The sequence below is a fragment of the Erithacus rubecula genome (genome assembly GCF_903797595.1).
Source record: "Erithacus rubecula genome assembly, chromosome: 6".
NCBI classification, from domain to species: Eukaryota; Metazoa; Chordata; class Aves; order Passeriformes; family Muscicapidae; genus Erithacus; species Erithacus rubecula.
The window spans coordinates 35,453,480-35,478,625 of NC_136688.1; the positions used below are offsets into that span (position 1 = coordinate 35,453,480).

General features: G+C 35.0%; 1 protein-coding gene across 7 annotated transcripts in view; it reads left to right on the forward strand.

Moving 5' to 3' along the window:
* Positions 1–25,146, forward strand: part of NPAS3 (neuronal PAS domain protein 3) — a 582,446-nt gene that overhangs the window by 157,818 nt on the left and 399,482 nt on the right. For all 7 annotated transcript variants that reach the window (XM_079310215.1, XM_079310216.1, XM_079310221.1 and 4 more), the window contains one exon: positions 15,664–15,908. In XM_079310215.1, coding sequence (XP_079166341.1) covers positions 15,664–15,908 — 245 coding nt within the window. The remainder of the gene's footprint in view (positions 1–15,663; positions 15,909–25,146) is intronic.

The window sequence follows — 25,146 nt, forward strand, 5'->3', positions numbered from 1 at the left end:
TTTTCGTCACTACAGACACTTGATGAAAGTAGCAGATGGCCACACAAAGCATCCATGCTATTTTGTTTGAGATTTTAATGTAAACTGAAATCATAAAATAATTTAAATAAGACTTTTAAAATTGGCAGAAGAATTCTTAGTTTTCACAGGCTGTACGTCTAAACAAATCTTGAAGTATCCAGAAAATCAAACTTCTACCCAGGTTTTTCTCATTCTGTTACTGTCATACAGTCATCACTTTTTACTGCCCAAATGTTCTCCTAACATTTATTGTTCTTGCATATTAGGCTTGTACCTCCTTTTATACTGGCCATGAATAGAACACACTAAAATTGTTTAGTGGCTTTGGCATTTCTGTTAAAACAACTTGGTAGAAAAAGTTTCTTATATTCAGCCAGATTTCTGGCACTGGTTTTGGTCTGTTTGTGGCTGTCACTTTTCAGGGATGCTGGAGGCAATTATGAGACTCCTGTTCTGTGATTTCTCTACAGGGGACAGTTGCAACTGGAGGGATCAGTATACATGGGTGTATCTTTACCAGACCTTGCCCACAGGTCATATAATCACAATAGTCAAGTTCCCATTTTGTCATGTCAGTAGTATCTGTCAGCAGGCTAGCAGTGTGGGAATTAGCATTTGCACCTTATTAAAGCTACAGTAAACCCTGTTGCTCAGTGGAGTCTTCAAGTGCCTGGAAGGCATTAGACATCACACAGATACACTGACTCCTTCTGCGTTATGGGGAACACTTGAGCTGCTTTTCCTCCCTTCCTCTTATAAGAGCATGATTTTTCTTGCCTTGTGATTTTGAAGCAGACATTCTTAGGAATACAAATAATAATTGTATAAGCTGAAATCACAGCAACTGCTGTTGACAACTCATGATTTAATTATAAAGATTGACTCTGTGTATCACTTCGCCCCTATGAAGAGATGAAAGAATATTGTGAAGTATGCTGTAACCATTTTACAAAGGAGTTGCAAACCTGAAAACCCTGAAAGGACAGCTAAATAGTCAAATTCTCTGAGTGAAAACAGTATTTCATAAAGGTTAATTCAACATAAGTTTAGTAAAGTAAAATTGAGCATGTTTTATCTTTCTGTGTTTTGTTCTCAATTCATTTTTCCATTTAGTCACATTGTTGAGATGAGGCTATAGCCCAATCAAACAGTTATAGGATTATTAGGACATGATTCCCACTTGACAGCATAAGGTTGGAGATTTAATTTGTTCAGCTGCTGTGAGCTTCCTGAAACAACTGTGTACCAAAAGAAGGATTCTACATTTTTTACTCATTCTGTTTTTCAAATATTTACTCTTACAAAATCGCTTAGCACTAAGGGTCCATGTTGTCCTTTGAAATCAATGAAGTTGGGCAGGCACATCTGGTGACAGAATTAGACTCTACTTCTTTATTTTTCCCTCTTAATTCTTCAATAGCAGGAATTGCCAGACATAGTATTTAAGAAAAACAAAAACCCTGTCATATTTGAATTTAAATGAATCATTTTGACTTAGATGTTTTTCCATATTGCAGTATTATGGTTGCTTATCTTTTTTTTCTCTCTCTTTTTTTTGTAGTGATAGCAACAACTTTAACTGATGCCAAATTATGTATTTATATCACAGATCAGGCTGCAAATTCATTCTTTTCCAGAGAGGCAGAAAGATCATGTAAAACTGGTGACCACATGTTGACAGGCTGCATGATTTAACAAAACCAGAGGCAATCATTTAAAAGAAAAATGTTTTATTTTCTGCCAGCAGAGTATAATGGAGAGAAATTGGTTGGTATTATTTTTAAAAATTGCTCAAATCACTGTAGTTAGTATAAAATTGTCTCTGGAACTATTTCCTGTAAGCTAACCAGACATATGATTGTATCCTTTCTCTTTTGAATACTGAAGCTCACATTTCATCTGTCTTGTGTAGAGTCTGTCAGGTATAATAGCTCTTTGTGAAGGTTGCTTCTTTTCTTCTTTCTTTTCTGTAGCTAAACCCCCACCCACAAACCTTAAGCAATTGCAGGTTTTAAGCATCACTCAGTAGCTATTACTAGCAGTCTAGCAGTCACTGCATCTCTTTCCTCTGTTGATGAGTTTGTACATCTATCAACAGGTAAGATCCAAGATTTACATTCAGTGTTTATGGGTGTAAATTTCCTCTTGACTCCAAAGTATTTCCAGTTTACCTGACTGACATTATCCCTGTGAGGACAGGTTTTGAGTAAAGCAATGTGGCATTTTCAAACACAATATTTGGTACATCTTTTCACTAGGAGCAAGGTTTGCCAGAATTGTGTGGTTCTGGAAATCACACCTTAATTGTCTTGAGCATCTCTGTGAATAATGACTTTTGGAGATTATCTCAAGAATTCATCATTTTGCAGAATTTTTCTTCTTGTTTCTGAGTTCAGCCATTTTTATGTGACTTAGCCATTTTACACCAAAAATTCAGGGGTGATGTAAAAGAAATTCTTGCCTAGTTGTGATTCCTTTATCCCTCAGTAATAAAATACAGAAATGGTTGCAGAAGCTCAGTCTAGATTGAACTGAGAAAATTCTACATGCCTGAGAGAAAATATGTTGGTTTCTCACATTAATGAATTCGTATTTTTCTCTCATTTTACATGGTCTATATTTTATGGAATTTATCAGACCATTTCTGCAACATAAAAACCATGACTGGCCAAGAATAACACAGGAAGAAAAATACAACTGACATTGTAGTTCAAATCTGTGTCTCATTGTCTTTTCTGTGAACCCCCATTGAAAGATTTAAGTTTTCTTATCAGTAGTAGCAGAATTACTGTTGCCTGGTATAAAGCTGTCTCATATATGGAGTAAAATAATTTAAAATGTATCAGTTCAAGTATTGAACATGGAAATGATGATTGATTCTGCTGGATGCAGTGTTGAAATATTTTAGGGTTTTTTATGTTAAAAAAAATACTTCCAAAATGAACACTGGAAAATGTACAATGACTGAGTTTGTTTAATCAATCAAGTATCTTGTCAAATGGAAGGTTAAGAGGGTGACTTGATCGTGGACCATAATTACCCAGGCAGGAAGAAGATAGCAGATATTTGGAGTTTCTTTTGTTTAGTGGACAAAAGAATTGCAAGATTCAGTCACTGAAAGCTGAACTCAGCAAAGTTGAAAATGGAAAAAAAGGCACAAAATGTTAATGGTGAGGCTAATTTAAACAGTGCAGCTGCTTAGCAATAGAAATTCTTTACATCTTGGAGTTTTCAGATTAGGATTGATACTTTTGCAAAAGAAACCAGAATTACAGGGAAATGCTATATGGCCTTCCTACTCTAAAGATAGTTCCTAGTTAATAATGATATTCCTCTCTGCTCTAGACCTGTAAGACTTTGCAGGAAGGTGTTTTATCTGCTGGGTAATTAAGAGTTTACTTAAAACAAAGAATTTTTTAGAGAGGCCCTTGCCTCTGCATTTTGCATTTATTTTGTGGTTTGATGTGGCTCACATTTCTCGTCTCTGTGAATGGTTGGCCCTTTTTGAGGAATTGTTTTACTCCTGTGTTGAGGGGTAGCTGTGGCAGCTGCTGGACAGTATTTCAGAGCCCTGGTAATTTCAATTTCTTTGATGCAATCTGATGGATTAAGGCTATTGTTAATCTTGCTGGTAGTTGAACATTGGTAAGGAAGATGAGCATTTCGTAGAAGCATGAGATTTATGTAAACTGTTAAAACTCTGAGGCTTTTGTCTGAGTGTTATTTTTAAAATTCTAAGATTGTAATTGATGATGAGTGTGTTTTAAGGAAAAGTTTTGGCATATCACTACTTTGGTAAAAAATGCATTTTTAGTCAGGTCTACTCTGATTAATTAAAGTGGTTTCTGAGGAAAATTGGGGTTTACTGTGCCATATATGAAAACTTTGTTTGGAAATAAAATCTTGCGTCTGCTGCAAATGCCTGAAAATTAAAATACATAGAGACATACCTCCAGCACAGCAGTTACCAGTCCATGAGACACCTCCTGTGTTGAATGCATAACCTTTGACAGCAGACTCTTCTTGGCACTTCAAGAAACACTTAAGCCAAATAATGTGTGTGGCCAGTACTGGTACCTGTAAAAGGAGCAAGGAGGAAGTTCTTCTGTGAGCAATGTGGGTTTCATTTTTATCCCAATGTATTGAAACAGATGAAAAACTAACAAGGTTTTGTTTTTTTTTTTTTTTTTTTATGACTTTCTGTTCTTTGCCAGTGTATGTGTTAGACTTGTTCCTCTTCCCAGAGCATTAAATGGGAAGTAAATGTAGCACTTCTGCAAGGGGATTCAATGAAGGCTGCAGCCTGTCCTGGAATATGTAAGCAGTAATAAAAGCTAATTCACTGGTAGTATAGGTGAAAGAGATGCCTGCTTGTGAAAATCTTGCTGTCTTGTGCTCTACTGACACTAATTTACACTAAACTGCTCAGGGTTCAAGATTGGGGAGTAAAAGTAAAAGGCTTTAAAGCTCATTTATGTTCCACTGAGTCTGGTTTAGCAGCTAAAACTGCACCTTAGAGAGTCAATCTCATGTTTCTGGGAAAACCGATTTGAATAAATCCACCAGTCAGCTTTTGGAAGCACCAGGATCTTCCCAAGACTGGAGAGTAAAATTTTGCATGCACTGCTTAGTTGTGAGCAGTCAACAAAGGCAGCTATACCACCATCCAGGCCAATTGTGTCTTGTGTTTATATTTTTTTGTTTGTTTTTTAAGATGTGCTTGGAGATATTTTAAAACTAGGTAGCTTGAGTATCAATGTCAATGTGATCTCTGTCACTGTTTTTATCACAGGCAGCAGAATACATGGAGGGAATCAAGGCTGACAGTGGTCCTGTAGCTCATAGACTGCTCATAGACTGAAGTTATCCATTGCCAGCTTTAAGATAGCTCAGCTGAGACTCTGAACTGGAACAGCTCCTTTGGACCACAGTTCCAGTGTATCCCATATCCCTTCAACCCTTCTTTGTGTAAAGCATTGCAAGGACACCCATGGGGGAAGGTTCAAAACTGCACCTTTGTGTGTTCTGCATACACCTGTCAGTGTACACATAACTTTCAGATGGGGAGGAAAGAATTAGGAGATGATGAAGAAGAGAATTGTAAGGGTGCCTAAGGAGATAAAGAATGCTTTTTTTCTTCAGAAAGGGTCTTAGTATTGTGGCAATTGAGCACACACCACTAGGAGATTATTTATGTGGCAGCAGTAAAAGAGAGAGGTTGGAATTCTTGACTTTTTTTTTTTTTTTTTTTTTTTTTTTTTTTTTTTTTTTTTTTTTTTTTTCCTGTCTCTGGGAACTAAATTGAAGCAGATAGTGCCAACTCTAACAAAATCCCTATTTAGGTCATCTATAAAGAGCAAACTTAAGTTGCCTGAAGGCAATATTGTGTTCTTAAGCCTTTTGGCAGTAGTAAAACTAAACAGTATAGATAAACTACCTGGTGCAAAGACAACTTTTATAAAAATATTAAACAAAAGTGTTTTCACCTATGCAGCTGTTTATTTCAGAGCTACCACTGATAAAATAATACAGTAGAAAACAATGAATATAGATGATATAAATATTCCAGCAAAAATTTCTGCCATTTTGGCTCTAACACAGGTGAGGAAAATAACAACTATTAATTCAGAACCAGATGAAAACTCTAACCCACAGTGTTCCTTCTTAAAGACAGTATTCACTAAAGGAGTATAATCAGAATTTGGGTGGTTTTTGTTCACTCCAGAGATATTTATCTATGTAGTAGCTTATGGTTAGGCCAACATGTAAAGCTCATATTTGAAGTGTAGGATGCTAAAATAGCATTTCTAGCTTGGCATATGATATATAGCATATGTGGAGAACCTGGACTGAAGCTGCCTGGCTTTGCAGTTGAAAGTGCTGTGTTTACTTGGAGCAGGCAGATCTGACACCCAGTGACATTGTGTCTCTCTTGTCCTCTTGTTTTCCCCACATCACCTAATGGGTGCAGTTTTTCATACCTTAATGTGATTGCCATCCTTCAGGGCTACAGTCACAATCTGACAACAGTGTCACCTGTGCTCGCTCTTTGGTTACCCATAGAAATGCTGCAATAAATTTGCACTTTTCATCTTAATTGCTTCTTTACATATGTGGTAATATATTCTCCTGTCACATAAGTCTTGCTGTTGTTAATTGGAATTGCTTATGCTCATTGAGGGAGGAATACTTTTCATCCTGTTTTGAACGAAAATCTGTAATCTTGAATTTGTTTCCAAACTTCAGTCATGAGGAGAGCAGTGCAGGAAATTGCTGCTGTTCCACCAAATTAGCTTCTCAGATATCCTTTTAATTGGAGACCATAACTCAGATTCTAAGTATTTTAGGAAGCTGAACAGTACAAATTGAAATACAGATATTTCCAGTAAGGGCTGAGTTCAAAGAAAGCTTTTATACACAGATGAGTCTGCTAACAAATAGCATGTCATATGATAATGAGACCATGTTTTCTTATGCAGTTTCACATTTCCTAACTGCACTGCTGTGAAATAAGTGGAGTGTTTATCTACTCTCTCTTAAACTGACAAACCTCTGCTAGGCATGAATGTGCCCACTACAGACAGAACATAGATATTCTAAAAAAACTCTAAACTCTCAATCAGAAATACATCACTTCCAAAACCAATATATCACACTAGTTCAGAACATTCATTTCCACCCAAGTATTCTGTTTTTAATGTAAAGACTTCAATTTATGTTTAAGAACAAGCAAACTGTAGTACTTTGACAGCCGTTCACACTTAATTTCTTTGCATTAAACCAACAGCATTCTTTTCCACAAACATCCATTGTTAGGACAATGCTCTCAGACGGAATTTATGAGAAATGGAATTATGTTACCAAGGAGATAGCATTTACTATAATGAAGAGTAGATCCTAGAAAATGGCCCCTTTTACAGCAGCTCAGAACAGAGCCACAAAAGCAATTGATTGGTCTTGGCATTTAGTCTTATATCAGCTGTGTCATCCATAGCTTCAGGAGTGAGAACGCTAATCTGAAGTGACATTTCTGTTCTGGCGGGCTTTTCTGCCCTGATGAAAGCAATTACTTCATTCCTAAATGATAATTTGCAGGAGTTTCAACCACTTTAATTGATAATTTTTTGTTCTGAGAAGTTCAATTGTGAAGTGATTAGCTGATTTGGTAAATAGAAATTTAAGGTGTGAAATGTACAAGTTGCTCCAAGGTAAAGTGCTGTTTATTGGGTGCTGCAAAATTGCTTGATAAAACTGAGGTTTCTCTATTATCAGGAGGCTGGCAATTGCTTAGTTCAACATAGAAAGAAAAGATCAAAACACTAGTGTTCTAGTTGTAGAATTTGAGCTAGTGTATTAATGGTTTCTATATCAAGGTGTACATTAGTTTTAAAAGATTGTGCAGGATGGCAAGTTTGTAATCCTTAGAAAACCTGGCATGTTCCTATTATTATGTTTTAATGACTCACTTTGGAAGTAAATCCTGTTATTTAAATAGCTCAACAAAGGTACTTATTGGTGATAAAACATTCAGTTTAATGATTAGTTCAAGCATACACAAACCATTTCCTTGTACTGTGTTTACATATTTAAAATAAAAGGATCCTCTTCTGTGAAACCATAACCCCTAAAAACCAATCTCAAGTCTTACTGGTATAATAAAAAGCTTGGCTTAATATGGGTATTATTTTTTAATAAGTTTTGCAATAATTGCTAAAGCACTTTTGGCAAATTGTTTTTTTTTTTTTTTTTTCTTTCTACAAGGAAAAGAAAGGTTTTAATAGAAATAAGTTCTGTCATATTTCCCTATACAGTGAAAAAATAATGGTCATTTCATGTGTTAAATGAGAAATATAAAGCAAAAATGAAGGTCAAACTGATTTAGCACATCAAACAGTCTTTGTCAGCCAAGCTTAATATATCCTGAGTTTGTGGAACAAATGAAATTTTGCTGCTATGTTACACTTTGCTTCCAAACAACCATTACAACTGGTTTTATATATTGTGTGAGCATCAGACCATCAAACAGTGCATCTTTACTGACGTGTTGCTGCAGTGATGATCTACAGCAGCAATCTGCCATTTATATAAGGGCAAAATGTGCATCTATATTTAGTTGTGAAATTGGCCTATTATACTCTTGATGTTTACAGAGGCTAACATAAATTAATGATGACAGCTATGAGCAGTGCATTAGTTAAGCAGCAGAGCTTTTACCTTGAACTTGAAGGTTCCAGCTTTAACTTCCAGCATATACTATACAGCTTTCTTCACACATTAAAGAAAGTCTCAAAACATTATTTTTTCTTCCACAGCATTAAATGCCTTTAATTTGTGGACTAGGCCCTTAATGATAATATCAGATAATTTACCTTTTTTGCAAATTCTTGCCTGTAAGTATGGTGATTTTTTTTTTTTCCATGATTGGGCAAAAATACACTGCTCTGAAAAGCGCTCATTGAAAGGGTCTGATTTTACTGACTTGGAACTTAGTCAGATGTTAGAAATCCTTTGTCTGATAAGAGGAGCAGTTTGAGGAGGCAGTCTGCCTCACTTGGTTATGTACTGCACTTTCACCTGAAAGTCTCTTCATGCAGCTCGTGTCAGAGCAAGCAGAGGCACTGTGGAAACTATAGATTCCAGTTAACTATGGCCACGGATCTGACGAGTGTGTAGGTGTTCAAAGGTTCACAAGTTAAAATGATGAAGTCTTTGATGAATTTTTGATGGATGAATTTTTAACACAAGTCGACCTTTCTCCTTTGAGGCTGCATGCTAGATTAATTGATAAATAGTGAGACTGAGCAATGTTCGGATCTCCTAAGCAAACAAGTAGAAAAATCCATAAAAATCTGCCATCTGGCTTCTCAGATCTACTTAAAAAGAAAGAAGGTAAAATTTAATGTGGCTTTTGATTTTGGAGGTTTTCCCCTCACAAAAATAGTGTCCTTTTTTTAGACATTGTAACTGTTATTATTAGTCTTGAAGTTCTTGTACTCTCAGTTCAGAAACAATCTTTGCAAAAAGAAAATATATGAATGGGACAGCAGAAAATAAAAAGGAAAAGTAAAGAAAGGAGAAAATATCAAGTCAAAAAGTTGTCTCGAAAAGAAATCCCCAAAGATAACAAAATGTAGTGTAGAAATTAGAGGTAAACTTATTAACATAGTTTCATTATCAATTTTTCAGAACTAATTGAATTAGTCTTAGAAGGTTGACTGAGGATTTTTTTCTTCTTTTAATTTACATCTACTGAAGCATTAGCTCTCTTGCTCTGTTCTTTTATATTTTGGATCTACTATACTAAAAGAATAACCAGTTTGATGCATATTTGTGAACTCTCTAGAGCATAACCTTTAGAAAAACAGAACAACAAAAAAATTGATAATCACAAACCTTAGGCTCGTTTTACCACCAAAGGTGATGTTTGACTTCCAAAACTGGTCTTTTTAACTATAATATGTGCAATTAAACAGTGCAGGTTAGTCTCATTTACTTCCTTCATCTTTCCTGTAGTCTGAATAATGTTTTTGGAGTCTGAAAATGTGCACTGCTGTTCAAATTAATATCCACCTGGATTGAACACTGTTTCTGAGATGCCACTAATAACTTTTGAAAAAACTTCAGGAACAAGAGGAGTCATATAGAGTAAAATCAATAAATGTTCCAAATAATTGGGTCACTTAAATATTGATGCTGTTCCATTCTTTGAACTTCTAATAAAGCTTAATTGTTCCACAACATCAGTGAAATGAAAAAAGGTTTTTATCTGACAGAACATAGCTTTTGGATAGTCACCTAGGTAGCGCAGGATAATATCTTAATGAATTGCCCAGGCATTAAAAGTCAGATTTTAAATGTACTTGTTTTAAATGGGCCCTCATCATTTTCACTGGTCAGCTTGAAGCCCCAGAAAAGATTCTGAAGCATGTGGCTTTGAGGGAACAGGTATTGATTATTCCTGTAATAGATCAGAATGTATAAATATTTGTATTAGTCAAATTTTTAAAATCATCCACTATATTTTATGATATAAGTACATAAATTATGTAAATAGGTTATTAATATCAGAGAAACTTGATTTAAATACAAAAATTTCCAAAGTATGGTAATATTATGTCACAGCAGATTAGTGTGGAAAAAGTAAGAAAAAAAGGGGATCATTCTAGTATTACTTATGTAGAATTGTACAAATTCACAACTCTGGACTCAGGAGCAGCATAAATTTAGTGCTTTATGTAATACTGTAACTATGTTCACTAGCAAGTAAGCCTGCTTGTATTCTTTATATTGGGAAACACTGTACACAAAGAGATGTACATAATTTAAAGTCTCTTTCAGATGGCTGAAGGGGCTGGATCACTTATCTCCAGTTGTTTGTTTTTGGTTTTTTTTTGTAGCAGATTCATTGTGTACTCTAATGTTGCATAACCTTTCCTTATATCTGATTTCTTTTCTGTGAAATGGTTATAGCATTCATCTGACTTTGTCCTTTAGAGAGTTGGATGCTGTTTATAGTGGATCTTTCGATCCTTGACTTTAAAAGACTAGACTAATAGAAAAATACACACAGAGACATATTGCTTCATTCTCTGTTATTCTCTAAGCCTGTTATAAACATCATTAGATATTAAGTGTTATTTTTATATTATATCTGGAGTTGCTGCTACTAATCCATATTGTTGTTAGGGGCTCAAGAAATTCACTAACTCAGTAATAGCTGGGTTAACAAGTATGAAAATGTTTAGTAACATAAGAAAAAGTGCTCTGTTCTGGTATACTTTTGCATTTCTAAAATTCCTACTGAAATTGGGGAGGATTTCAATGCCATTCTCAAAAATGCTCTGCATCCTTTGTGAGAGTTTGCCATACTTCTGTGCTTGTGAAGCAGGAAAATGAATGGAAATGTGCTTGTGAATGGAAATGAGCAATAACTATGATAGCCCAACACAGATAAGCTGTCCATTGGCTCAAGCCACTGTATCTCGAGTTCAGCAGTCCATCTGTCCCTCAAACCTTGTTTTATGGCTGCTGCTTCCAATCCAATCTCTATTTGTGACAAGTCCAATGAAGGTACCATAAATCCCAGCAGTGCTGTTATGTGGGGCTGAGCAGAGGCAGACTGATATTCTGAGCAGCTCTGCTTGGGGAATCTTGCCTGCATCCAGTTTAAGGAACCAGTGTAGATGAAATTTAAATGTGAGCTGCTTTCCTAAAACTGGGCAAATCTATGAGGCACCTCTTTCCAAGCTATATTTTGAAACTGCAACCATTCATTTCCCTATTTTGATTCAAAATTCAAATTGAAATAATTAAATTATTTCACTGATTTTTCCTGCCCAAACTGAGACACAAGAAGTGAGGTATTCTTATGAACCTGAGCTGGCTAGAGCATGGTGTTAATAACATCAACATCATGGACTCCATCCCAAGCTAGGCCATTAATTTAAATGTTGGACTTGATGATCCTTGTGGGTCACTTTCAGCTCAGAATACTCTGATTCTGTGGACATATGCTAAAAACCCCTTGTCTTGGTCAGTGTATCTCTTGATATGCTGCAACATGTTTGATTGCTATTAAATGCTGCAAAAATTAGGATCTGTGCTTGTCCCAACTTTAAAGTGACAGGTGTTAATTGGCCAGACATGAAGGTGTTATGGGTGTGCACATAGATAAGGATGTATGTATATGCTTATGAATGTAAAGTATATTATATTATGGGAAATAAAATATGGAGCAGGTTAAGCTTGGAATGACCACAAGCACAATGAAATCACAAGTGAGTTATGAGTACCAATAAAACTTTTATGCAACACCATATTATCATGTCTTCTGCATCTGCTGTGTCTTCAATAGAAAATCTACTTTAGAAATGTCATGTATACCATTTTAGAATTATATGGTAGTATTTATTGTACTCTTTCATCTGTAAAAGCCAGACCCCCTTTATATCAGTCCATCTGGAAAGGCCCTAAAAGGAAAAATAAAATATATTTTAGAAACCATATCTAAAATAGCATTAGTCTTCAAGCCATTAAATATCCTGTTTATAGGGTACTGCTTCTCAGAATTATCAGGAGCTAGCAGCTGGAAACCTCTTAGTCTTCTTTAGTGGACTCTCTATATGGAAATTCTATGAGAAATGTCTTCTTAAGGGAATGCATGAAATTTCACCATTGTATGGCAACATCATCCTTTCACATTGTACAATGATGCACCCTGATCCAATTGTCTTAGCTTCTACCCCTTCTCCACAGGAGGCAAAGGGGGAGCAATATTTATATCCCTTGGGTATATTTCCCACTGTTACTCTCTTGTTGGTACTGTGGATATTGTCTGTAGATTTGCTTGACTGTTGAAGATCTTCTCTGTCATTTGAGAACTCTTAAACATGTGGTGTTATTTCTTGGTGCTTTCTGACTGTTTTTGAAAGCCACTTAGTAAACATGTGTATAGTTTCTTACACTTTTAATTTTCTTATTAGCAGAAGAGTCTGTTTTTTGGAGTTTTTTGCAGCCTGATACTTAAATTCATTTATGTTCCAAGGATCACCTCTAGTCCCAGATATCATGTGACAGGAACCAGGATGAATTTTGGCCCTGTGTCAGCATCACTGCTTTCGGCTGGGAACTTCACACTCCTCTTTCCTATCATCCTCTTGGGATTATTAGTGCCAGTACTTTGCTTTATTAAGAGCATCTGACAGTGAAGCTGATGTTGCCTATCAGAATCACAGGTGCCAGAAGGATTAACAGCCATGTTTAGGTCGTATCTAATGAATTCTTGCATCCTGCTGAGGAAATCACTGCTCCCAAATTAAGGACCTATTTTATCAGCATAACTGCAGTGTCCAAAAGTACAGTGTATTTCCCTAGTGGAATTACATAGAGTAGAAATTAGGACTTGTGTGCACATATCAGCAGACACTCTTTCTTAGTTTAGCTTAATGGCACTGATGCCAAGAGTGCTTCAAGTTACAAATTCCTTGACTTGATTCACCCATGAAGCTTCCACAAATGACAATGTAACAAATGGTTGGGAGAAAAAGTGAGTTATTGGGAGAAAAAGTGAGTTATTCTCAATACTGTTTCTTAAGAGTTTCTTTTGTTTATCATGTCAGCTCCCCATCCTTGTTACATTTTTGGTTTCATAACCATACAACAAATTTGTTTGAACAACCATAGGCAGCTTTCAAATAATTTTGTTTGCTGATAACAGGTAGCCTCACTTTGCAGCTTAACTGGCTTCCATTGCAAACTGATCCAGTAATGTTTTACATAAGTTTACATTCCAGTATATTATTCAGTTTGAGCAATCTCCTGAAGCCTCTAGAGTTGAAAACTGTGAATTTAGACTTTGGTGTTTCTAAGGAATATTCTATCACTATTTAATTTCTAACATTTTTCAGTTTCAGAAGTTGCTGAGCTCTGTAATTTTTCTGATTTGTTTTACTAGGGATCTTTAAAAATCTCCCATGTTATGTAGGGGTATAATTAAGTCCTTTGGAAAGAAGGTGAACCTCGGTGCTGACTTTCAGAACAGATCTACAATCTCAAATCTTCTGCTAACTTGACTTGGGGACTTGAATTCTCAGGCTTGACTTCTGGGAAAACAAAAAAAAAAAAAGGTGGTGGCAGGCAGAAAAGGCCATTTCTTGTGCCATGAAATTGGTCTTTTGCTTGGAAGCAATTGTGCAGAGATATTTGCCTGTTTTTGCCTCATGTTGTATAGATATAACTTGTAGAGGGCATACTACTTCCTTAGAATTCATTAGAATGTTCATACCTCACAGAGTTGTAGCTTCCATATGTCTGTGTATACATCAAGTACTTTTATCTGTTATATTAAATGCACCTTTTGAGGGATTTTCCACATCTGTTATGGTAGGTATCTAAAATTTGAAATTCGAGAGAGATGCATCTACAATGAGCATTGTAAAACCTTATTTTTCAGGTACTTTTTTCTTAGAATGTAATTTACAAATAAGCATATTAGCATTCCAGATAGAGTTTATAAAATCAAGTATGTACTGTATCATTTGGTAGGATTCTGTATCTTTACCTGTGGGTAAGGATGTGCTATTTCCTCCTGTATCTTTATCTCACCATTCCTATTTCTTAGCCAGACTCCCTTTTTAAATACAACTGCTATTGATATAGAATTGGGTAGAGGATTAACATGTTAATCATACTGAGGGAACTGTCATGGAGAGATTTCATTTGTGTGTTAAGGGCTCATGCCCTTCTAAGTCTGATGTGGCAGAGATGGCTACAAAAGTGCAGGTGGTTATGAATATTAAAACAAGAGAAACCCTGTAGTTCATTCCCAAATTAGAAAAACAGGTAAATAAAGCTCTTAGCTTCATGATGTTTTTATCTTCATGCCTGAATTCTATTGATTTACTTCGTATGTCAGAGTGCTTTTTTTATATCTTGTCATTTTTTGTTGATAAATCCAAGGTTTCAGGAAGGGTTGTGGAAGCTGGAGAGAAGCATTTGTTGTTCCATTATATACCAGTTGTATTCTAACTCTGTGGTAAACCAATGACTAGCTAATGAAACTGTAGCTTTAACTTCATCAAATTAGTAGGTAAACAAATGAAGCAAGGAAAGATAGACCCTTAATGAGGTGCAAGAGCAGTTTCTACTCACCTTGGACAGTGATGGACAGACATCAGCATCAGCACCAACCTGTATCCATCAAGGCAGATGTATTGTGAAGGTTATAATATCCTAAGCTGGACAATGCTCTGTGTAAATAAAAGAAAATAAGCCCCCAAGTGTTAACCACTGTCATCCCACTGCATTCAGGAGTTTTATACCAATTAAACAAATAGAGCAGGAGGCAATTTTGAGTTATTTTCTTGTGTTCTGTATTGGTGGAAGCAAATGATACATTGATGCAGTAGGACTAAATGAATGTCTTTGCATTTCCAGCAGCTCAATGTAAAGAAGGTCCTTTCTCATCAAAAAGTTGTCAGTCTGCCATTTATATGGTAGTGACTTACATCAGAAATGTGAAATAACAGCTTTCTTACCCCACTGACAAAGGTTACTGCTTCCACTGCAAAGACAGTTGAACAGCTCCTAAAGAACAGCTCCATGAAATACAGGAAGTTTTGCATTATTACACCAGACTTAAACTTCTGTGTCTCAGCAGTTAGTGTACAACTTGTTTGGTCATCTTGGCTACACTGCAGCCCATCAGATGTGACAAACATTTGAATCATCTGCTTTTGACCTTCTCCCAAAAGTCAGAATTTGACAAAAAGTAAGGCAAAATTGACTTAGAGTGAGTCAGAAGAAGCAGACAGGTAAACCCCATATGTACACAGTAGTCTCTTGGGATTTTTTTTCTTGAGACTGACAGCAGACAAAGGAAAGGCAGGCAAAAAAGAGTGGCTAAAGTGAGTTGAGTAGTTACATAATATGTTGACTACCACTGAAACTCAAATATTATTGTTAGTTTTAATCATTCAAGTGTGGAGTACCATTTTATATATCCTGAAGTCAGTAGATCCATGTGCAACAGCATTTTGAAAATGTGGTAGTTTGAAGAGAAGACCAGCAGAGCAAAAGTAAATTGGTATAATATGACAGAACACCAATATTGATGAATGTCTTCCTTTCTTTATTTTCTTTCAGTTTACAAGCTTTGAGGAAGGAAAAGTCCCGAGATGCTGCTCGCTCTCGCCGGGGGAAGGAGAATTTTGAATTCTATGAGTTGGCAAAGTTGTTGCCACTGCCTGCAGCCATTACCAGCCAGCTGGACAAGGCATCCATCATCCGACTTACAATTAGCTACCTGAAAATGAGGGACTTCGCTAATCAAGGTGATCCTCCCTGGAACTTGAGGATGGAAGGACCTCCACCTAACACATCAGTAAAAGGTATGGAGTAAATATTGTTGTGTGCTGTAGAATATGGCAGCCTTTAAATTGAAATTTTTACCTTCATCCTTTCTTCTTTCCCTGCATATCAAATCCTTTAAAGGGATTCAAATGTGGAAATCTGAGGTCTGCATGAGAAAGACACCATGTGAAGGTGAAATAAACCTCTTATTTTAATTATTTTTTATTTAACAACAAACCTATAATGTCAGAGCTGTCAGTCTTCTAGGTGATATAGACTAAGCTGTTTCAAGTTATTTACCTGTTACTGTGTTGCTTTTATTTTAGTATTTTATATAAGTATATGCTTGAGAGGAAATTAGCATTATTTCTTGATTTGTGAATTCCGTCTCTTAATTTTCTGGCTATACCTTAAAGGTAGAATCACATATTTCTGAAGTTTGAAATCATCACATCCAAATATTTAAATCTTCAGATGAGAGACTAGGGTATTATTTATCCCCTTGTAATGCCTATAGAAATTATTTTGACTTCTGAGCCTGTAGGCATTTATTAACAAAATTGACTGTTTTCAGTATTAAATGCTCTCTTTTAATGCTCAAATGAGCCATTGGGGAGCAAAAGCAATGTTTTAGATGTGAATTGCCACAAACTAGAGGCTGTGTGCATGTTGCTCCTAAATAGCCTCTCCAATGACCTTTTGGACTTTTTTTGGTAATCTATTATTTTTTCAACTAATGCTACCCATCTGGATGAGTGTGATATCATCATTTTGTAAGTATTTTAAATTAGGGAGTAAGTTGCAGTAGCAGAAATCAGGGTTAGAAAACCTGGGATTTCTGGGTGTCCTGGCTTTGACAGTACAGAATGCTCCTTTATTTTAGCTACTGCTCTCACATTTTTGAAGAAAATGTAAATTTGGAAGAAACATGAGATTTGAGCACTTCAGGTTTCATCCACAATTTATGAACTATAAACTCCTAATTGAAACTAAACTAGATAGAACATATATAGCATGAGGCAAACAAAGAAGCCACCTTTAAGGGTAGAGGGAGGGAGGAGATAGAAATAGAATTTTATTTATCAGCCCACAGCTCTCCATGAAGGGTTACTTGTATTGATGGTGCAAAGGGCTTTTACCAGCTCTTCCATTTAAAGGAAGTGATATCATTTAAGGAAAGTTGAAATTTTTAATGGATGGAGGGCAAAAAGTGACACAGTTTCAGGCTGAGCGTTTAGTAGCTGGACATATAATTTTATATATTTATTATATATTATCTGCCACATCATATGGAGAAAAAAAGGGCAATAATTACATCATCCAGGGCATGAGTGTAACATGGTTCATTAAGCTTCTGATATAATATGCAAATGTTCCCCATTTTTACAGGATGAGAGTTTATTCTCAGGCAATTAAACAGTACTTCAAGGTAGATGTAAAGTACAATCTATGATCTGTCTTTGCTTCTACAAGCTGTCCTGTGTTACTGGAAGTCTGAGCTCTGCTGATCTCTATGTATATTTTCAGAGTATCCAGGATATATTTTTCATTATCCTCTTCTGGATACTTAATCTTCCTTTTTGTGCAAAGATTCTAATGAAGGATTTTAAGGAAGAACAAAATCTTATTCTTAGACAATCTCATCAGTAGTCTTATCTAGATTAATGTTTGTCCTTAAAAAAGGGCTGGGTAAACATTTGATGTCTGTTTACCCTATCTGGTATAATAACTCTGCCCTTCCAGCCATCTAGTGCTATGGTTCTCATTCCTTTAGGTGCAAGGGCTATGGGGGCTCAGGAAGGGGTTTTCACCATTTGTTCCTTCTGTTTGGGTGCTTAGCTTAATACTAAGTAGGATTGTATTATTTATGAGTCAGTACATTGAAATAATGCTTGATGAAAGTGTGCTTCATTGCATGAGAACTCCCCTAAGCAGGTTTAACTGTATAGTATAGGTATATTTTATGACTTCATCAGTTCTCCTTACATAGAAACCTGTTAACACATTCTGATCAAACATTCATGAAATTGCATCAAAAGAAATTCAGTTTCATTCATTAAGGTTGCTTTTTTCTGCCCTTGAAGAAGTCCATATGTATAAACAAGCTCACATAAATAGCTTGCAGATTCATGTGAAGTATGGATGATAAGCCTACAATAAAACACTAGACATTATACTTTGTATGTGCACAAGCAGTCTTCTGAATAGACTTAAAGGTATTTGGGAAATTATTTGAGAAGTGCTTACATGATGTAGGCAAATGCTATTTTTGTTCTTCCCCCAGATGTGTTGGCCTGCTTGTGTTAATCATTCATTTTAAAAGCTCGGTTTTAAATTTGTCCCCCAGCATCGTACAGAAATTTAATTATTTTAATTTAATATTTCAGGGAGGTCCTTTACTCTGCCCTGTATCTATCACAGCTTTTCTTAGAAGTCTGTAAAGGCTGATGAGTTTGTTTTCTTATGCCTATTGTGTAGTGATCACTACAAGTTGTGCTTGCAAATGAGCACTCAGGTAGCTCCATATAATATTTTCAGAGTCAATTACTTCATGGAAATATCTTGAGCAATTGGAAAGTAACAGATAGTTTTCTCCATTATTTTAGAAATATCTGTATTGTTATAATACAGATCAAATCTGCAATGAACATTATGCATTATTCAAGAAGTGACCAGGCATTCTCAGCAGTGTTTCAGCTAAATAACTGATGATTGTAACCTTTAAAGAAATCTCATTGTGGTGACTATTGGTAAATCATTTCTCCATTCACAGTAATCTTTATTTAGAGGTGATCTAAAAACCATTATATCTTTTATTAATCTTAAAAGCAATAGCCAATGATTTGACATTTGCTAAAAATGGAAAAAAATCCATCCTCTAATAAGCAGACTTCAGTCATTTTTCTTTAGACACATTGTCTAAGGCTTTCTAAGTGTAGGAAATTTCAGTCCTGATAAACAGACACAACTTTTAGTAGATTAGTTTAAAGACAGTTCTTAAAGACTGGGGTATGATTCCATATGGAAGAAAATAATCAAGATGTCATAGTCAGTAGGAATAAAGTTTTCAGTCTTTGATAGTACATACAATGTGTTATCAATAACAGTACTGTTCTCTGTTTCCATCTTTCCAAAAGTCTTTCTTCTGGTTCTGGGATATCTTCTGAGGACAACAGTAAATGAGGAGCTTATAAATTTTTTTAACTAATATGTGAGTTTTCTGAAAGATGTCTGGAAATAGAAGTATTTTCATAGTATGTACTGTGTATTCAGGAAGGAAGTGGTGCTTCATGTGACATTAAACTTGAAATCCCCTTGTGCATTCTGATACTAGGCTCTGTAGTCCTGTTCTGACATCAAACTCTTGTGAGAACCTTTATATTTTGAAATATTGTCTTCAAATTATTACCTTTAAATTTCATTGTACTTTTAACACAAACTGTTTCTCAAAGCATTCAAAGATCATGCAGGTTTTCATATTCTTTTCCACTATATTGTGGATGTTTTTGTCAAACTGCATGTTTTTCCTTTTTTTCTTTTTTTCCACAGTGAAAAGAGGAAGGGAGAGGAGGAATGTCAGGCACAGTGATGTTCTTCAGTGTGTTGAAAGTGTTTGGCTGATGTAAAGTCATGCTGTGTGTTTTGGTTTTGGGCAATCTTTGGGACATTGATTTGACAATTTGGGTTCTGACTCAGGCCCACCACCACTATGAAGACAAGTCTCATGACCCTTTGCCTTGAACAGAAGTTTCTAGCTTTTGCAATTTCTGTTTCTTTTGAAACAGACATTAAATCCAGTACACTCTGTGCCTAATTTTTCAAATCCTTGTCCTGGTAATTTTCCATGATGACACTGAAATACTTACCATGTTTTAAATGTTTGTTTTTTTGGTCTGCAATTAGGTAGTTTTTCACATTCATATTCTGGAATGAATATCTATCAGTAGGAGGAGAAATAAGATTCTCTCAGAAGTATTTGTGGTGTATTGAAATATTTCTTGTCCAAATTATTCCTGTTCAATGTAAGTAAATACAGCTCTGAAAAGTTCCCTGCCATAAAGCACTCAATGTTACTTCAAGTTTGCATTGATAGAGAGATTTAAAAAAAAAAAAAGATAAACACAAGAAGAAAAATTACACTTTAAACCAAAACTGCACATTTTTCCTTCAAACTGGCATGTTTTTCAAAGGTTCCATTCTCTAAATAAACAAGGTATGTAAGTCTAAAAAAAGAACTTGATGTCATATCATACTGCAGGGCTTGGGGTTGAGGAAATAAGTCCAGCACTTTGAATTCTCTTGGAAAGAAAACAAGCAATAATGATAATTGGAAAGTATGGTAATTGTTATCCCAAATGTCAAGTGGAATTACTTTCATTAATTTAAACATCTTTTTCTAATAATTTTTGTGCTAGATATGTATGCATTTATAAGAGATGAATAAGTTCTCTTCTACATGACCTCATTGTGGAAACACTTTAAATAACATTACTGTTGTTAGCCTTTTATATTTTAAATGAAGTGTTGTCTTCTGAGCAGGAAGTGCAAGATAGTGCAAGCCTTTCCCTGCTAAAACCCACAAGCCTTCCAGTAAGACCAGCCTTCTGTTCTGAGCCTTTATACAATTCTGTCTCAGGGAAACTCTCTATAAGGGAAAAGTAAGAATTGCTTTCTTCCACAGTGTTTTTGGCCTAAGACGTTGTTTTTCAAAGTTTGATGTGAAAAAGTCAATCAGATGAAAACAGGAAAGTGCAGATGAATTGGTGGCATTTCTTGATATGAAAAGATCCTTTGTGTAGAATTTCTGCTGTTGTGTTGGAGAATTCAGATAGCTATGTAATTTATTTGTCCCTGCCTTGCAGGCATTGTTCTTATGAGAATCTGATCCCTGTTTATAGGCTACTATTGTGCTCTGACTATCTCTATCAACTACTGATTGTAAACTTAATGTTTATCCATTGTAAACCTGTTTTTGTGTCAGTGCAGCCACAGGAAGATGTACCTTAGTCTTTGACCTATTGCATGTTAAAGATGGTTAGTTGTTTTTTTGGGTTTTTTGGGGTTTTTTTATGTAACAGAAAACAGGTGCTGAAAATTTCAGGTCAATGGTAAAACATGACTGTTCTCTGAGAGAATTATTGATGGCTTTCTGGTATCAAAGATATGGGACCCAAAATGAGGTAACTCTGAATCTCATTGTTATAGACAAGATGAATTGAATATGGGGCTGAGTTAGTGGTTGCCTGATTGACTTCAAATTTGGCAAATGGAGGAGGGCAACAACAAAGTTGTACTTAGTGCATTTGAGGGACTAATTGCCTAGTGGGGAAACTTGTGTGAAACTGATTGTGAGGAAAAAAAATTGATGGAAAAAATTAGAATAAAAGTTAGAACTAGAACCCCTAAATAAAAAAGTATGAAATTACAATTTCCTATGATCTGAAAACTCTAAAACTGTGTCCTTTTCTGTAATGACAGTAAAATAATTAACTTGAAAAAATATATATGTGTATTTATAGAAAACTTAGGGAATTAAAGGGAAATATATAGCAAGATAACTATAATGTCCAAGGTGCAAAATGTTGGCTAAGACAAGTAGAGACATTAAGAAAAAAAAAATCTAATGGGATTAGAAAAATTCAAGAAAAAATGGGTTTATGTGTATCAGAAATGTTAAATAATTCTGGCAACAGTATTATGCTCTTTAGCAGTGAGGTATAATAAAACTACTAATGATGCAGAAAAGGCAGAAGAGCTTGATAAGGTTTGTTTAAGTGCTTGCTTGTGCAGAATCAATTCTACACGTCTTTGGAGTTCCAGTTACAACACAATACAATTTTCAGGATAATCCATTCTTTGTAAGTGCTGGTGATGTGAAGTTTACAGTACTGAGCTGTTTCAGCCTCAAAGCATTATAGGCAGAATATTGGGAATTTTCCTGCTCTAAGGGGATAAAAGTAAGGTTGTTAACAAAAAGTAAGGTTTTTAACAAACATGGATAAATGTAAAGTAATTCTTACCAAGAAGCCCTAGCTTAAATGTCTGAAATTGCAAGTCCAGTTAACTAAGATATGTATTGTATACTGAAGTATGTGTATCAGAAGAATTATGTCTTTAAAATGCTGTAAGAATATTATATTGGCAGAACCAAGTTAAACACATTAACTCTATAATTAATTGATCTTGGAAAGCAGTTTGAAGTGAGGGTTACTATTAAGAAAGGAATATCTGTTTTTCTACAGAAACTACTCTGGGTATGATAATCAAGAAACTGGAAATAAACAAGGCTTGAGTGCCGATTTAAAATTTTCAAATTACAATGATGTTTGGATCATAGACAGCAATCCATTTAGCTTAGTAAATCAAACATAAAAAATTTTGGTTCATTATAAGAGTGTTGTTGCTGATGTTGCAGTTTTTATTATTAATACTGCTGTGACTATTATTATTATTATTTTAATGTTTTTATTGCTGTCCTTAATGCTCAGCTACTGGAGTTAAAAGATTTGGAAATGTTTTGGGTTTTTGTCTAGCAGAACAGAAATAATGGGAAAAGCATTTCAAGTTCAGATTTTTTTTTTTTCTTTTTATGGAGAAAGGTATAAAAAGAACCTACCTGATCTTTCCAGTTCTGCTTGCAGAAATGGTAGAATGATTTACTTTCTCATGGTGCTTTATTTGTATCATAAAAAGTTCTATCCATCACTTCTGTGGAGACACAGAACATTTACTGCTGATAACAAATTAATACTTTTTCTAAAATGTTGTCAGTCAGATGTCAGTCCCTAGAAGAGTTGTTTATTGCTAGAACTCCACCTTGAAACTTAACAATTAAATAGGAAAACAACCAAACAGTAAGTGTTTTAAGAGCAAGGAAATAGAAAAGGTGACTTTAGTGTCTTCTCACTCACAGCAACTATTGTATTTCCATTTTATTACACTGCAATTCATCTTTCTTTCTCTTCTTGTGTTTATATAATGACTTGGACAATATTGCATATTCATTATGTTCTTTTAATACAATTTATTATTCTTAGCCATTTGAAGTTTTTTTGAGTCCAGATCTGAAACCCTAAATATGCAAAATGTCTTCCTCTTGTATTCAGCGTCCAGGACTGACTATTTCCTCTTTGTAGTCCTGAATTTTTCTCTACATGTTTGCGTCTTTAATGCAACCTTTTTAATGAAAACAATCTGTTGAATAATATTAATACTTAAAAGAGATCCTAAAGTTTTTAACTTTTCCCTTCATTCTTCCTTCCTTCAATGTGTGTGTCTTTCTGTGTACAGTAGTCCTTAGCATGTCAATAAAAATTCACTCCCAAGCTGAGAACATACTTTCCTCTTTCCTGCTAAAAGGTGGTGAGTGTAGTCATTACAATTCATGGTTGAGAACATTGATGGTGTTGACTGAGTTTGTTTTGGCAAAACCATGGGCTTCAGACTTGCAGAGGTAAATATAGCTGGATGAGTAGAGTACTGATGGTAACTTTTGCTCCAACCTTAGCAATGATACTAAAATAAACTAGGGCAAACTTTCAAATTAAAACCAAGTTAATTTCTTGTCCCTACAATACTATGGATTTTCATCCATTAGAAATTTCTGTATAAAAGTCAGTGCCACATCATCCTCTTTTCCAAAGCTTTTAATAAAATGTTTCCATATGATTCTGGGTCATCTGAACTTCTACAATATATCCCCCATCAGATGAATCCCACTTTTAGATCTCGTTGAGGGATATCTATTGCAGGCCTAATAAATTAATCTATATGAAGAAATAGATTACCAACTAATAATAAATGCAGCAGAAACCTAGAAAAACCCCCACACAAACAAATAATAAAAAAAAAAAAACAAACAAAAAACAAACAAAAAAAACAGATTGGGGTGCTTAGAGGGAATAAAGCACTGTAACTGAATAATTTTACAATATTTGTTTTACCAAAAGTTACATCGCTCTATATTGCAAGTAAAAACTTATTACTCAAAGAAAATACTTTGTTTGAAATAAAAGTAAAGACATTTCTTTTTTTTTTTTTCTAAATAGAAAATCTATTTTTCCCACCTCATATGCTTGCAGTTGTATATTTACTAGCATTTTTCAAAGTGACTGTCTCAATATTTGCAGTAAATAATGGAGCCCTGGAAGTGAAGCACATGTATTTAATAATAATATTTATTTTCATGTAATAGTTATATTAGATCCCTCTGATCAGCAGAGCAAGATTTAGATACTGACAGTAGATCCAGCAGTTTTTAAAACCAAAATGCAGTGATTTTATATCTGTATAATATGCAAGTACAACCACAGTCTGACCAAAGTTTGACCACCATATCAACACAGCTTAATTTCTGCAACTGTTCTCTTTGAAGCCAGAGGAAGGAAATCGAGTTTCCACCAAATCCCTATGCTCTTGTGGTCTCCCATTTCAATCAGGGATATAAAGTAGAATACAATGAATCCATAGTAAAGACTTTCCCAGGACATTAGAGAGATCAGTAAAAACTGTTTTCATTAGCTGTCAGTAATTAAAGAACATCCTTCATATAGAGCTTACAATTTAGAGAACATGTAAGCCTCTATATCTCCCTGAGATCACAAGTGAAATAAGAATCACTACACAGCTGGGGAACTTGTGTTGTTTTTAAATATCAAGCTCCCTTAAGAAACATAATTTTCTGTTTATTTGCTAGCTTTTAAGCCAAAGTGGATATTTTTATTTTAAATTTCAAAGGTTTTAGTCACCGTGCTTTCTGTTACTATGGAAGGAAAGAAAGGCAAGTGCCTCACAAAATACTTAAACACCAGTTGTCCTCCTGAATGGAGCTGTTAAAAAATTCTTACCTTAATTTCAGTACTTGAGCTCGTCATTGCCTGTAATATTTACTCTCAGATTAAGCTGAATGCATCTGCACAAACTTGTGTGTGTTGTCACTTTGCATTCTACTTGTACTCTATAAAACTTTTTGCTTTGCTTTGCATGGGATGGTACCACATGAAAATATGAAATTCTGTGTCTTATTTCATCATCTGTGAAGTAGTTAAATACATATTTATAACCATAAGAGGAAGACAGAAAAATCTCTTTGCTCACATTTTAATACATAGAGACAATTCCCAAACTTCACCTATAGGAAATAGAATATTGTCAGCACTACATCACTGTAGATCTTAAAGAAAATCATTTGTGCAAAAGTTAGGAAAAGTCAGGAACTGCTTTTTTATTTTCTTTTATAACTGCATATTGTATTTCTACATTTACAAGAGCAATTGT